Raw genomic sequence first — 15079 nt, forward strand, 5'->3', positions numbered from 1 at the left:
GCCACATGGCCCTTTCTGGAACCAGTTTGACACCCCTGCTCTATACCATCAACATCTACCAGGACTGGAGATGAGGAAGAGTTCAGGGAAGACACAGAGACAGAAAAAGACCAGGATGAGGGAGAACGGGGAGATGAGCCAGATGAAAGAAGTATGCTTTAGTCTGTTCTGTTGGTGATGTGACTTTTTTCATTGAAAACTCGCGTTTAGAGAATGTTACAAATAAAAGTCAAATTTCATTCAACATGCGTGTATTTTTTTATAATTAAGTGTTCCACGTGCGCTAAAAAGTGCCCCCCCCCCCTCCAGAGTGGCGGAAACGGGCTTCCATTAAATGTTCTGTCATTCTTTTTTCATTAAAAAAAACCGCGTTCATTTAAGCGTAACTTATAATTATTATTATTATAAAAGAACAGAAGTAGGGAAGAAAGCCTTAAGCTACAGTTCCTTGTGTTGTAGAATTTTTTACACTGCAAAAATGATCTAGAAATAAGTAAAGTGTTCTTGAAATAAGATAATTAGATAATATGAACTTTAAATAAGATAATGTAATGGTTGTTTTCTTTTCTTAAATGTAAATTGCCTTGTTCTATTGGCAAAGTATCTCACTTGCCTACTTAACACAAGAAAAAATTTGCTTATTTTAAGAAAAAAATATTTATTAAGATTCAACTTTTTGCAGTTTAAGAAGAAACTGGAAGTTGACTGAGTATTTATCTTTAAATGCTTTTAAGTTGAAAGTGAAAGAATTTGAAGCAGCCTCAATGATCTGTAATTGTTTTACTTGATGTTTTTTTATGTACTTGTCATTTAATTGAATGTATCTCTGTTTATTATGTCACTTTGCTGCCTCTTGGCCAGGACTCCCTTAAAAAAGAGGATTTTAATCACAATGGGATTTTTTCCTGCTTAAAAAAATGTTACAATTATAGTTTTTTTTTGTTTGCATATTAAATATTGTGACAAATGTATTGATAACAAAAAAGGAGCTGTATTTGGTATATTGTTGTTTTCATTATACAGAGTGTTATATCTACAATATCTAATAAATAATTCCATACAGGTAATAGAATGCATAAAAATGACGTAATACGCAGCAGTGCTGTTTTTTATTTCTATATAAATATTATGCTAAAAACCAGATTAGGCTATGATCTGTCACAGATTTAGGTGTTAAGAAGAAAATATGTTTACATTTACTGCTCGTGAAAGTAGCCCAGAAAAGCTGTCGAGCCAGGCAGGCTGCACGTGATTGGTCAAACAAAGCCCAACGTAATCCCAAAACTGAGACATGATTGGTCCTTCAGGAGGAGGCGTTCACCGATTGGCTATTTTGGGTTTATATATTTTCTGACATAGAAGAATCACTGAATCACTGCACAGGGAAAATAAAAAGGAAAAAGCATTTTTTTTAGAACTGAATTTGGCTGTTAAACTGTTAACTGTATTATTAGTTTACGTTTGTGGTCCAACAATTTTGTTGACTTTTCTAACTGCTTTTATTTGCAGGCAATTTCAGCACAATGTCAAAACCAGAGGGACAGAGTCTGCCCTCAGCTGCTGGAATATAAAAGCGTCGTTTTTTTTCCCCGTCTCAAGTTTTCTCTGGATGCTAACTACTAGCCTAGCTAAACATGACGTCAGAACTATTCTCCTTTGAAATTCCGACTTTGTTCCGTATGCAACAGGTGGCTCCGTGGCGCAATGGATAGCGCATTGGACTTCTAGTCAAGCACTTGAGCAGTGATTCAAAGGTTGTGGGTTCGAGTCCCACCGGAGTCGCATTTTTTTCCCGTTAGATTTGCAAACATGTTTTTTTTTTTTCCCCAAGTCCAGCTAGTTTGTTTAATCAGCTACCTACTTTAAACTGAACATCGAAACAACTTTGATAAACTACAACCTTAACAGCTAGATGTTATAAAAAAGCATATATTCCTCTGAACCACTAGATGGAGGCCTTGTGCAGTGAGTCAATCGTCTGGCATCAGTGAAGCTTCAGCTGTAACCATTCATTCCCAACATAAAGAGAGGAGGAAGCAAACAGGCAGATTCAAACGGGAACTGAGAGTTGGAGCAGCTGGAAGTTTTAAGTTCATCGGATCATGGAGGTGCTGAGAACATCTGTAGCCTTTCTGCTGTACTTGGCTTCCTCTGCAGCGGTAAGATACTGGAAATTCCATCCATATTTATTCTGGTAGAATGATAGAAATGAATTTTTTTCTTATTTCAGATGTAGAAATATGATTTAATCTAGACATTTTTTGATTCAAATTTTAGAAGGGTCAGGAAATTTGTTTTTATTCTTACTGTAAAATATAGTATTGATATTTTTCCACAAAAGTTTTCCTGTGACCCTCCTTAAGCTGTGTTCTAGCATGGCTGCATGATGAACAAAGAAGAGAATTTAGTTCCATTACTGTTCCAAGCAAAAAATGTGTTTTGAAAATTTAAAATATCATTTCTGCATTGCATTTATTAAAATTTCATTTTATAAAACGCGTTTTTTTGTTTACAACAATAATGGAAGAAAATTCCCTCCATAATGACCATCTCTATTGAATGAAAATCCATCCGCAGTTTGAGAAAGAAAGAAAAAAATAATTTCAGGTTGGGACGGAATCACTATTAAAAATGTTTTCACTAAATGTTTAAAATTATCAGATTTTTTCCATCTTAATGGACCAAACAACTTTTGGGAACCCAAACCATTGTGCGTCCACCACCATACCCCACTGCTGGTTATCATTTTTGAATCTATTGCAACGTTTTGCTGTGACGGCTTCACTGCTGTGGTTTGGTTCCTGGTCCAGGGACCGTTACGATGTGAGAAGAAGGTTCTCCGTCTGGAAGCGGAGATCCAGGGCCTGATGAGTGTGATCAATGACCAGCACCGCTACATCCAGGAGCTCCAGAGCAGCCAGGCGCAGCAGCTGCAGCACATCCCCAACATGTTCCTGGGCGACAACAACCTTTACAAAGGTCAGTTCCATTCAAAACATATCTAGAGATTTTAACCAGAGTAGGGTGTTTCTGCCAATGCATTGAGGATAACTCACTTATGTTTATTTAATCATATTAACCTCTTTATTTCTTACATTTTTTCTCCTGGTGTTTTTTTTCTTTTGGGAATAAATCATTTCAAGTTATTTGTTATAGATGCTCTGAATAATTGAACATTTCTTAAAATTAAGAAGCTACTATCCTACTGGTTCCGTTTGTTCAGCATTTTAGCTCATTGTTTGGTTCCCTGGGTTCTAGCGTCAAGGTCAGAGGACTAGAGGAAGAGGAAAAGCACTCAGCAGAAGCATCTCTGGCCCGTGTCTTTGTCGTTTGTTTTAAACCTTTTGTAAGAAAGCGTCCTCAAACGCAGCAGTAGAGTAACCCTGGTTGTGTCTGCTCAGACTGCTCAGAGGTGTTTGCAGACGGGAACGTGGCCAGCGGTCTGTACGTCATCCGTCCAGATGGTTCACCCACGGCGCTCAGCGTCTACTGCGATATGAGCAACGGAGGAGGATGGACCGTCTTCCAGAGGAGGAGGGACGGGAAGGAGAGCTTTGACAGGTTTCTTTTGTTACACACAGCCTGAGAAACAAGCCCACATCATCATTCCTCCACTGCCGTGTCTAAGCATGCTCAGACATCCTCACTTCGTTGAGCCGAAACGCTGCTACCATGCTGTTCTTTAGAGAGACAAATCTTTCTACTTTAACTTTTCCAAACAGACACACCGGTTCAAGGTCATGACCTTTGACCTACTAACATTTTATATTCTGGAGCCTCTGAGTTGAAGTACGTTTTGTTTCCGGCGATAGCAGGTTGATCTGCGTTTGTGTTGCAGGACGTGGTTGGAGTATAGCCACGGCTTTGGAGATCTCTTCTCCCCTGAAGGAGAATTCTGGTTGGGAAACGATCCTCTGCACCGCCTCACCTCACAAGGTCTGTCAACACTTTTATTCAAACTGATTAAAAAAAATTTTTTTAGTTTAACAAGCAGCAGACTGAATTCCGTCACTGATTTAGCAGCAATCCCTCACGCCCAACATAACTGTACAGAAATGGCTCCTGTCAGAGGACTAAACAATCCGTTTAGCTGTTTAACCCAGATGACCAAAAAATACACTGAAAAAAAATTAAATCTAAATAAGTCATTTCTTCTTAAAATATGTGCATTTTTTCTTGAATTAAGGATTTAAGTGAGACACTTTGCCAATGGAATAAGACAATTTCACTTAAAATAAGAAAAAACAATTGCATTGTCTTATTTCAAGTGCATTTTATCTAGATACCTTATTTTAAGAGTAAAAGTACTAATTCCATTGGCAAATCATCTTATTTACCTGCTCAAATTAAGGGTAAATACTCTTAATTTAAGAAATCTTTACTCATTTTAAGATCATTTTTGCAGTGCATAAACATAAATGTCCCAGGAAATAAGTCAATGAGAAATTAGTTTATTTTTTTAATACATTAAATACTAAATATACAAAAAAATACATCACTAAATTAATAATTATTCAATTAAATAATAAAAAAACTCTAAGAATTAATCTAAATAAATATAGTCTAAACAATTACAGAATTTATCTACTGTATATTATATTTTCACCTTATGCAATGCTGCTTAAATCTGTTTATTTTGTGTTTTACAATTCCTCCTGCTGTTTAGCACTCAGTTTGAAGGCAGTTCAATAAAGAAATTAAGATGTTATTATTATTTTTGTTGTTTTTATTTTTATGTAGCGACAGTAGGAAGGAAAACTCCCCATGAAACCAAGAAGAGCCTGACCTCTACTGTCCGGTCTCCTGTGCTTTCAGAACTGGAAGTTTATTCAAATACTTTCAAAGTAAAAGCAAAGTAGATTTGAAGCGTTTCGAGCTAGCGTCGATAAACTCCCCGTGAAGCTAGTTTCCTTTCACAAAAAATTGTTATGCTGGAAACTTACACTGAAAAAATGATCTAGAAATAAGTAAAAAATGTCTTAAATCAAGTGTATTTACCCTTAAATTTAGTAGGTAAATGGGATGATTTGCCAATGGAATGAGTATTTTTTTACTCTTTAAATAAGATAATTAGTAAATATGCACCGGTAATAAGACAATGCAGTTGCTTTTTCTTATTTTAAAGATAAATTGTCTTGTTCCATTGGCAAAGTGTCTCACTTACCTCCTCAATTGAACAACAAATGCACTTATTTTAAGAAACAAATGACTTATTTAGATTTCCATTTTTTCAGTGTACATGCACACTCAATTTTACTCCCCACCAAACTCCAATCTGGAATAATCGATAAGTGCTACATAGAAATAAGTCTCTGTATTTGGACTATAAGACTTTTTTAAACGATAATGGAGGTTGGCTGTCCTATGTGGATTTATGCTTACTGTATAATATAAACTGCTCCTATGCTCAGTTTAACACTGTCAGAAACTCCTGCAGCAAACACATGCTGCGCACTATTCTCGAAGGCAGTGCAGGAGACCCCATTTTGCAGGTCTGCAATGAAAGGTCCTGACAGTGCAGGTCTGCAATGAAAGGTCCTGACAGTGCAGATCTGCAGCCAGACTCTCTTGTTGAAACCTGCATGCAGTCATCAACATCCTGCTGAAGGAACCCCATTAGCTTCAACATTTAATAACCTTTAAGGGTTAATTCTTTTTTTTTTATTGAATTAAATGAGGAAGAGAGCTCCAGCAGAACCAGAACCAGAACCAGGCTCCATGTAAACAGCCTTCAGTCAGAACAGGATCAGAGAGAGCACAGAGTTAGTCTCCTTCTCTCCCTGTGTGTGCTGACCTGTTTTCTGGGTTTAATTCTGCAGGAACCTACGATCTGCACATCGACACTGAGGACTTTGACGGCAACCACCGCTTTGCAGAATACAAGAACTTCCGAGTGGACGACGAGAAGGTTGGATATTTATGGAAATGCTGAGAAAAATCCAATCAGTCTAATTTTGAATACAGTGAACGCTCTTTGCACCGTCCTCACAGCCTCTAACCTTGCCTTCTAAATTTCCCAAAACATAGAGTTCTATTTAGACTAGATTTCTTCTTCTGTTACTATAGAAACATCAAGGTCGTCTCCATCCTGCCGTTAATTTCTGTGCACCTGTTCTGTCCATAAAAGCTTGGTTTTCACGGTGGTGCTCAGATCAAATGTAGCTTAGTACAGGTGTGTAATTCGGCATCATGAATACATGGAATATATTGAAATCTACGGAAAGACATTTGGTCCAATATTATGTGCAAAGAACACATTTCAAAAAAGTTAAGTAAAATGAATGTTTTTTAATAACTGAACTGTGAGAAAGTTTTCCTCTTTTTTTTTAAACATTTTTAATTTTCCCAATTTAATTGTTCCCAAAAAATGAATTTAAAATTTTTGTCTAAGGAGAGTTTTTTTCCTTCTTTTTGGTAGACCGAGTTTGAAAAGATATGGATTCCTTTCAAATCCTATTTCACAGATTTCACCCTCTACATCTCAAAGGGGAAAAAAAATAATTCTATTGGAAAATAAAGAATTTTACGGAAGAGGATTAGGGCCACTGGGAAAAAAACAGTTAACTGGTTTTTAAATTTTATTTCAGTTTAGTATGGGGAAAACAGTCAGAATTCCGACTTTTTTCTCAGAATTCTGACAATAAAAAAAAAAAAGCCCGAATTCTGAGATTAAAGTCAGAATTCTGAGAAAAACTGTTTTTAACTGTTTTTTTTTTTTTTTTTTTTTAGTGGCCCTAATTCTCTTCCGTAGAATTCCCTGCAAGGGATTAATAAAGTAATTCTGACCAATAGAAATGCTGTTGCTAACGGCCAAGCAGAGCAGACTCATCTCCTTCCAAAACAAAAAAAATATTTAAATCTTGAAAATTAAAACCAAAAAAAGGGAAAAATAATTTATCAAAAAAATGTTTTTAAAAAATCAAATCTGAAAAAAAAAAGAAATACAGTTGCTAATGTCCAACCAGAACAGAATACCCCCCCCACCCCCCACAAAAAACAAACAAAAATTATTATGAAAAAAAAAAAACAAAACAAACAAAAAAAAATCTGAACAAATATAAAGATATAATACAAAATAGCAAACTGTAAAAATATAAGGTAGAACTTTGGCATATACTAGGCTTGTCCCGATCTGATCCACGTATCGGATCAGGACGCCGATATTGGCAAAAAAATGCGTATCGGCAAAGCATGTAAAATGCCGATCCAGACTGCCGCTCCAGTTTAAAAAAAAAAAAATCTGGTCCATATTTTCCAGTTTCGCCGATTGAAACGATCCATTCCACTATTTTGCGCCAGTGTTCCCCTGTTTTGCATTTTTATTAAAACTTAAAGTAATACTTGCACCTTTAACTGTTTACGGTTTTACTGTTCACTGTGCAATTTCAGATTGCTATTCGTAATTTTGTCCAGTTTGTGTTTATCTCTTAATAAACAGGTAAGTTTGTTGTTACCAAGCATTGTGTTTTATTCAATCTCACCTAATTTAGCTAGCTAGATGTTATCAAGAGTACTAAAACCTTTTTCTACATGAGTCTTACAACTAAGGCTAAATACTTTAACTTAAACTTAAATACATGCTCGGATAGGCTGGTATCGGCCAGTATCGGTATCGGATCGGAAGTCCAAAAACAATATCGGTATCGGATCGGAAGTGCAAAAACCTGGATCGGGACATCTCTAGCATATACATAAATTTCTCTTAAAATTTTTAGAAGTTCTCCAAAATTCACATTTTTAAAACACATTTTATTCTTTGATTTTTTTTTTTTCTCTGCTTTGAATAATACTGGAACAAATGTATCCCCATATTAATTCAGGATTACTCACCTGTTTCCTATAAACTTGCCCAAATTTAGTAATTAAAAATCGAACACGAAACAGATGGAGGCAGCCACTGGTTACCTGAGCTGTAGTAAAATAAAATAAAAATTAAATACCCCCATTAGAGCATCTGACCTTACATCTGAACTGGCTCTTTAGATCATACCAAGTGGCTTTTAACTTTGGATAGAAAAGTTTTCTTACATTTTTATTTCTTCTAACCCTGCCTCTGCAAAAAAATCTGAATCTAGATAAGTAATTTTTACTTAAAATAAGTGCATTTGTTCTTGAATTGAGGAGGTAAAAGAGACATTTTGCCAATTGAACAAGACAATTTACACTTAAAGTAAGAAAACACAATTGCATTGTCTTATTTCAAGTGCATATTATCTAATTATCTTATTTTAAGAGTAAAATTACACATTCCATTGGCAAACTATCAAATTTTTACTTATTTTTGCAGTGAAGGGAGCGGAGGTTTTTATTCCGGGCTTGGAGCACATGTGTTAAAAAAGAAAACTGTGTAAATGTTTTATACACCTTCAAACATTCAAGCTAGTAATGTTTAAAATAAGGTTGCAAAGCTGAGTTTCTATTTGCAAGAATCAACCCAATGCAGACCCAGAACATCCAAAACCATCAGAACAGACATAATAAAACATCTTCTGCTGCTTGAAGAAGATAAAGTGTAGAAACACGGTAAAGAGAAAGAGATTTGACCACGTTTCTTCTCCTTGTAGGACCAGTACCAGTTGCACGTGGGAGACTACGTTGGGAACGCTGGAGACGCTCTGGCTGATGCTCGCAGCCTGAACTTCAACAGCCCCTGCAAAGGAGGGATCAAATTCAGCACCTACGACCATCCCAACTACATCGACAGCGACAGCGGCCGCTGCATGCGGCACAGCAAGTCAGGCTGGTGGTTCTGCAAGTGAGGCTCAGTTCATTCGGGGGCGGAGGGGTCAATGTAAAACCTGGCAGGTACATCTTTCTCCTCCTCCTCTTCCTCACGGCAGGTGTGACTCAGGGAACCTGAAGGGGCAGGGCTTCAAAGGGCCGTTCGAAGCGATGAGCGACGACGGCATGGAGTGGTACGTTTGGCACGGCTGGAGCTACGCCATCAAGTCGGTGGTGATGATGGTGCGGGCCGCCGACCTGGAGAACCCGCCAGCTGTCATCGAGCGTTGGCCTGATCAGTTTCGCCCAAACACGGTGGAGGGCGGCCCGTAGGTCGGAGGACGGGCTTCTTCCTGTTTGTAATAAAAACCAGCCTGCTTCACAGCATCCTGTCGTACGGGTTTTATTCTGAGGCAGAAACAAAGCAGAACGCCGCACAACATGGCGTTCAGGTCGACAGACAGCAGGGAGACGCCGAGACAACAAAACATGGAGGGAAACGATTGACGATGAAGAACAGGTTTAAAAAAATTGATATTAGAGGAATATAGAAATAGAACTTTGGAAAACTTCTCAATTAAAACAAAGGTTTTGAGAGTGATTTATATGTAAGCAAAGGTTTAACCAATATTGTTAAAGTATTTTGAGAATATTGTTTTTATTTTCCATTTTTTTTCCCCCAAAATATAAAAAATTTACATTTGTTTAGGGAGATGCAGTTTTACAAATTGCATTTGTTCAAATCCCATTTTTATAGATTTCACCTCTTACAGTTTAGGGTTGTCAAAACGCAACATCTGGGAGAAAAAAAAAATATTTTGAAAATATTATCTGAAAAAAAAAAACTCAAAAATAAAATCTGAAAAATAGCAAACTGAACTTTTACACATAAATTCTGTCAAAACCTTATTTTGAATGAGAATATTATTTTTTTTTAAACATGTTCTTTGCTTGCAGTAATACTGGAACAGATTTCTCTCCATAGAAAGGGACAAAAACAGATAAATAATTTTTCCAGTTCATTTGGGCACTGGGTGGTGCAGGTGGCGGTGGTGGGAGTCAAACATTTCATGTTAAATAAGCTGCATATTTGGCTCTGACAGGGAGAGGTACCATCTGAGGATTTTTACATTCCACAAAGCGTTTAAAGGTGGAGGAGCTTCCAGAGGGACAGCGGGTTCCACTCAGTCTGTGTTCACATCAGCTTCCTCCTCTGCAGGTCCGACTGATTGAGCTTCGCTCTTTGGGAGAACAAATGAGATCCTTAAAAAAATAATAATAATCCAGGGGAACCCCCTCCCCCCCTCCTCACGTTCCCTTATCTTCCCCCCTTCTCCCGACAGAGGGAGGGGGGGCAAGAAGAGCAGGGAGCTCCTGAAGGATAGTCAGTGGCGATATTTACAGACCCTGAGGAGCGCCTGACGCGTGTCGCAGAGTTTCAGACGTTTGATTGAAACGGACAGAGCGAGGTCGGTCCCACGCTCAGACCGAGCTGCGCTCGCCTCTAAGTTGTCCTTCCAGAACGTTCATAGTGATGTAAAGCACCTTGGGTGGGGTGGGGGCAGTGGGGCTATCTGGGAGATAACGGTGCAGCTGTGGGGAAGGAGGCGGAGTTTCGGGGCGAGCTGTAGGGGGAGGTGGGCGAGAGGCGGCGGGGGCTTCCCAGCAGGTCGCTGTTGTGCAGCTTCCACAGCAGCTCCTCGTTCTCCATGGACAGACGCTTGTTGACCTTGGACTCCTTCTGCAGGGTCTGCTGGAGGATGGCCTGCTCCGTGGACAGCTGCCTGCAGGGGGAGACAGAGAGCAGTCAGAGCAGAACCGGGTCAGACTGCTTCTTTAACAATCGCTACACCTTTGGCTTTAAAATTTTATGGATAAACAATGAATAAACCTCTAAAGTTTAAGCCAAATCCTCAAAATGTTCTTATATTTAAGTGAACCATTTTCCTTTCCATTCCATTTGCCTTCAGATGGGTGTCAGTGAGCAGGTGTTTCACCTGGAGGACCAGAACATTTCCGCATTATTAACTCTTCAATGGTTTCTATGCACAGCTCCACTACTTTCTAAACAAAATGCAGCTCTTTAGTTTCCTGTCTTTCATTACTGGATGAACTGATTAATCCAGGTATGTCTGGCCATGGTTACTGACGTCAGACACACCTGGATTAAATTCAGTAAGTAGTGGAGTCTGTTCTCCTCATCCTTTCAGGTGAAACGTGGCGACTGATGATGTTCCAGCTCATTGAAGTGGGAATAAAGCAGTTTCCTCCCTGCACTCGGCCCGTCTGCTCATGTTGTGTCTCTCGTGAAACATCTTGTTCTCTGAGATAAATGAACGGCAGCGTGAGACAAAAACATCATGCTGCTGCTGCTGCTCTTACTTTGACAGAGCCGCATGTTTGTCCATCCTGGCCTTGTAGTCCTCGTTCTCCTGCTGCACCTTCTTCAGAACCTCCTCCAGCCTCACATTCGTCTCCACCTGAAACGCAAACGGGTCACAGCTATGAGCCGTCAAGAGCAGAGGTCCGCTGGCGGTCTCTAAAGTCCGGACGCTCACCAGTTTGTCCATCTCCATCAGCTTCTTCTCCTTCTGGTGCAGCTGGTTGGTCTTGATCTCCAGCACCACCTTGAGGCTCTCCAGCTCCTGCTCCAGGTACAGGGTGTGTGAATCCTTCTGCAGGGAACAGAAACACAGAAAAGGGAGGCTGTGTTACTGGATAAGTCCAGCAGGGGGCAGTCATCGTTCAGCAGAAGGACATCTATGACCCAAACAGGAAGGATTTATTTTCCCCTTTTGGGCTTACACACATTTCCAGACAAGAATTTTTCTAGTTTTCAGTCAGATTTGGATCTTTTGTATTCCCCTAATTTATTAAAAACAGGAATAAATGAAACCATGAAAAGGTTTATTTTTAATTTGAAAAAATCAGCTAAAATTTTACCATTAAAGCATTAAAACCTTTGAGGAAGGAACAGAGATTCCTCACCTAAAAGTTTAAGATGTATGGAGTGAATCTTCTTACATTATTGTTGTAAATTAAGAACATGATTTGTAAATGAAAATGTGGAAACAAAACTAATACAATTCAAATCCCCCCCAAAATAAAACTTTTTCCTTTTCTCTTTGTTAAAATTTGGCTTCAATTCATTTTATAATTTTTCTTTTTGAGTTTAAGGAATTCTTTTCAAATAACATATAACAGATATTTTTTTCACTACAATGAAGTGAGGAGCGATAACGCATTTCTATTGGTCTGCTAGACGTTAGCAACGACATTTTTATTTGGTTTAAAGTGAGAGAATACGATCTGTGAAAGGCAATATGAAAAAAATCCAATTAATAAAACTGATATACTTTAATGAAAAAATATTTGAAAATATAAAGATTGCAAAAAAACAAATAGTAAAATGTCAAGGATTATTATCATTATTATTTTCATTAAAATATTTCTCAAAGTTTCACTTCTAGAACTGTTTTAATTTTTAAATATCCTTTTACAAACCTGTTCTTTGCTTGTAACAATAAAGGAATAAAATTCACTCCATAAAATAAACCTGAAACCTTCTTTAGCTGAGCTGTTTGGACCCTTCTCTGTATTCCCTCTATGCAGCTGTGTTTACCACGTTTTTGTCGCTCAGTATCCTCTGCCTCCTCTCTTCTTCTGCTCGCAGTTTCTCAATCAGATCCTCGTTTTCGGCCGACAGCGCAGAGACCTTCTCCTGCAGGAGGAGAAATAAAAGATGAAAGTTAATAGAAGTAGCAGAAAGGATGAGACGCTGTTTCTGATCCGTCTCTTAAGGGACACAGTTCTGTCCAACATCTGCAGTAACCTTAACTCTGGTTTATCAAATAAAAAAAAATAAAAAAAACACTCCATGACTAGAGAAACATTTATTAACTACAAAAAAATGGTCAAAAGTCAAACTGAAGAGCAGAGAGGTTAAAGGTCAACGGTTAAACCCTGTTTGTACTAAAAAACTGGATTCTGAACAGGTCTTTTTCTCACTGTGGGGTGAAGGTTAACCTGATAATGCTGAACCCTGATGGTTATCAGGAAAAAAAACTTTCTGATCCGCTTCCTAAGGTGATGAGGATGAATCGACAGGAAGTCAGATAAAGCACAGAGAAAATGTTTTAGATGTAAGTGGAGCTCGTTCAGGCTTGGAGAAAGAGCAGGAATTTCAGCAGATAACAGGAAGGTCCAGTAAACCTTTTACGTTTAATCCAGATTAGGATCCAGACGTTTTTGGAGTCAACTGGATTAGGAAATGCAGTAGATGTAGGAGTTCTCAGATTCGATTCTCTACAGATTCACAGGGGCTAATGTTAAAAGGCTGAGCCAAATATGCTAACCGCTAAGTCACAGAGGAGGGATGCAGATTTCACTAAAAACTTGTTTTACACCAACTTGTGAAATTACCTCTGCTTCCATTTTGACTTTTATCTATAATACGGACCGGGCCAAAAAAATTCTGATTGCTCTACATCTCTGCTACATCTCATCCTACTGTCTTAAGATGAGATCTGTAAATTGGTGAATGCGTTTCTTTGCTTGAAGCCCAGAGGTTTGCTACTGCAAACAAACACATGATTACATAGCAGTGTTTTTTATTAATGCCGATCAGAAACAGACTCCTATAGAACAGTTAGCCCCTGTCCACAGGGTCCAATCCCGATGCAGCGACTCCAACAACATTCTAACCAGCTGCCATAGCGGGTAAGTTTGAAGCTGCCCTATATAATCATTTTCTTCTTTCATTTACTGTATAACTGCCATTGTTCAATTATCTCAGGGATTACATTTCCTTTACATTTCAATACGATTTTTTTAAGTAAACAGGACAGTCAAAAACAGGCTTAAATTGGAAGACAACCGGACCTCTGCTCAGTTTTTTGAAGAGGTTTCAACACCTATCCAGGAGTCTTTGTCAATTCTTTTGGCTTGCACCAGAGCAAATTCTAATTGAAGCACTGATGTATATGGAGGTCCATCCGCCTGCTCACATTCCAAATCAGATGCAAATCAAATAGAATAGCCACCCTTGGACCAATCACAGAGAACATGCACAACAAAAGGCACCAACAATCCAAAACTCCACTGTTCGTGGTGCCATGACCCAGATGGCTGAGACTTTACAAAGGCATAAAGAAGAAGACAGTGAATGAAGACTAACAATTCAACCTCCTTTTTCACATCTAATTTTTTCGGGGTTTTTTTTCAAAACATTCCTTCTGAGGCAGACATATTTGCTGGATTCAAACAGAACACGTCCAACTGACTCAGTTATTTCACAGACCATCTTCATGTCTCCTAATCTGAGCTAGATCTTTGGCCAACCCTCTGATCTGAACAAACCAAAGAGAATTTGATAAAGTAGCCATAACTGGCATGTTTCAGCATGTGACCGGCTGCAGCTCCACCATCCCTTAACACTCATGCACTGACAAACAACAACAATGGCAGATTTGGATGGTTCCTTTCAGGATCTATGCTTTAAAGCTATTAAATATATTAAAGATTTTACTCTCTAGTTGTTCCTTCTTTGTACTTTTTCCCCTTACTTTTTACTTCTTCTTATTAGCGTTGGCAAAACATGTTAAAGGGATGCAAAATTAGTTGTAAGAAGAGGTTTTATTTAGGAAATGTTTATTTTTGATGTCCGGCTTTAAGCTGTTTGGTTTTAGCATTTAAAACAATATTGTCACAGAAACGTTGCTATGCTGTTTGCTAGGTGCTGTAGCGCTAGCCCCATCCAGCCAAAACAGCAACGAGTAACGTTTGAAATGGAAAATATAAAAATAAAAAGAGGTGATGAAGATGAGGATGACCATTGTAGGAAGAGGGGAGAGTTGGCTGAAGAAGCTGCTGCTAGGAGATGCTGACCAGATGGAGAGCAACAGATAGGGTTGCCAACCGTCCCTTGAAAAACTGAATTGTTCCGTATTTAGAAATAGGTATGGAGGATAAAAAGTGCCAAAATTAAATAAATAAATACAGCATTAAATAAATAATTAAATGTGTCAATAATTAATTAAATGTGGAATTAAATAAATAAATGTGTCATTCATTAATTAAAACCACGTCACTAATATAAAGTGCCACAATTAAATAAATAAATACAGCATTAAATAAATAATTAAATGCGTCAATAATTAATTAAATGTGGAATTAAATAAATAAATGTGTCATTCATTAATTAAAACCACGTCACTAATATAAAGTGCCACAATTAAATAAATAAATACAGCATTAAATAAATAATTAAATGCGTCAATAATTAATTAAATGTGGAATTAAATAAATAAATGTGTCATTCATTAATTAAAACCACGTCACTAATATAAAGTGCCACAAT

The 15079-nt window shown here is 38.0% G+C and overlaps 2 protein-coding genes and 1 non-coding gene across 3 annotated transcripts in view; 2 read left to right on the top strand and 1 right to left on the bottom strand.

The window, feature by feature from the left end:
- Positions 1-1527: 1527 nt before the first annotated feature.
- LOC107082678 (fibrinogen-like protein 1) lies at positions 1528-9574 on the top strand. The gene is made up of 7 exons (XM_015371464.1): positions 1528-2159; positions 2811-2979; positions 3402-3561; positions 3839-3936; positions 5820-5908; positions 8565-8755; positions 8841-9574. The coding sequence occupies exons 1-7, from the start codon at positions 2103-2105 to the stop codon at positions 9052-9054; spliced, it is 978 nt and encodes a 325-aa protein (XP_015226950.1). The 5' UTR covers positions 1528-2102; the 3' UTR covers positions 9055-9574.
- trnar-ucu lies at positions 1691-1782 on the top strand. The gene is given in 2 exon segments: positions 1691-1727; positions 1747-1782. It is a non-coding gene; the product is annotated as a tRNA-Arg (tRNA).
- Positions 9575-9607: 33 nt separating the features above from the next.
- LOC107082657 (microtubule-associated tumor suppressor 1 homolog) overlaps positions 9608-15079 on the bottom strand; it is a 32626-nt gene continuing 27154 nt past the window's right edge. The window contains exons 9-12 of the mRNA XM_015371443.1: positions 12344-12442; positions 11280-11396; positions 11104-11201; positions 9608-10505 (exon numbers count right to left, since the gene is read on the bottom strand). Coding sequence (XP_015226929.1) covers positions 10292-10505; positions 11104-11201; positions 11280-11396; positions 12344-12442 — 528 coding nt within the window. The 3' untranslated portion in view covers positions 9608-10291. The remainder of the gene's footprint in view (positions 10506-11103; positions 11202-11279; positions 11397-12343; positions 12443-15079) is intronic.

Source organism: Cyprinodon variegatus, unplaced genomic scaffold (genome assembly GCF_000732505.1).
Source record: "Cyprinodon variegatus isolate N-32 unplaced genomic scaffold, C_variegatus-1.0 Scaffold58, whole genome shotgun sequence".
Taxonomy (NCBI): domain Eukaryota; kingdom Metazoa; phylum Chordata; class Actinopteri; order Cyprinodontiformes; family Cyprinodontidae; genus Cyprinodon; species Cyprinodon variegatus.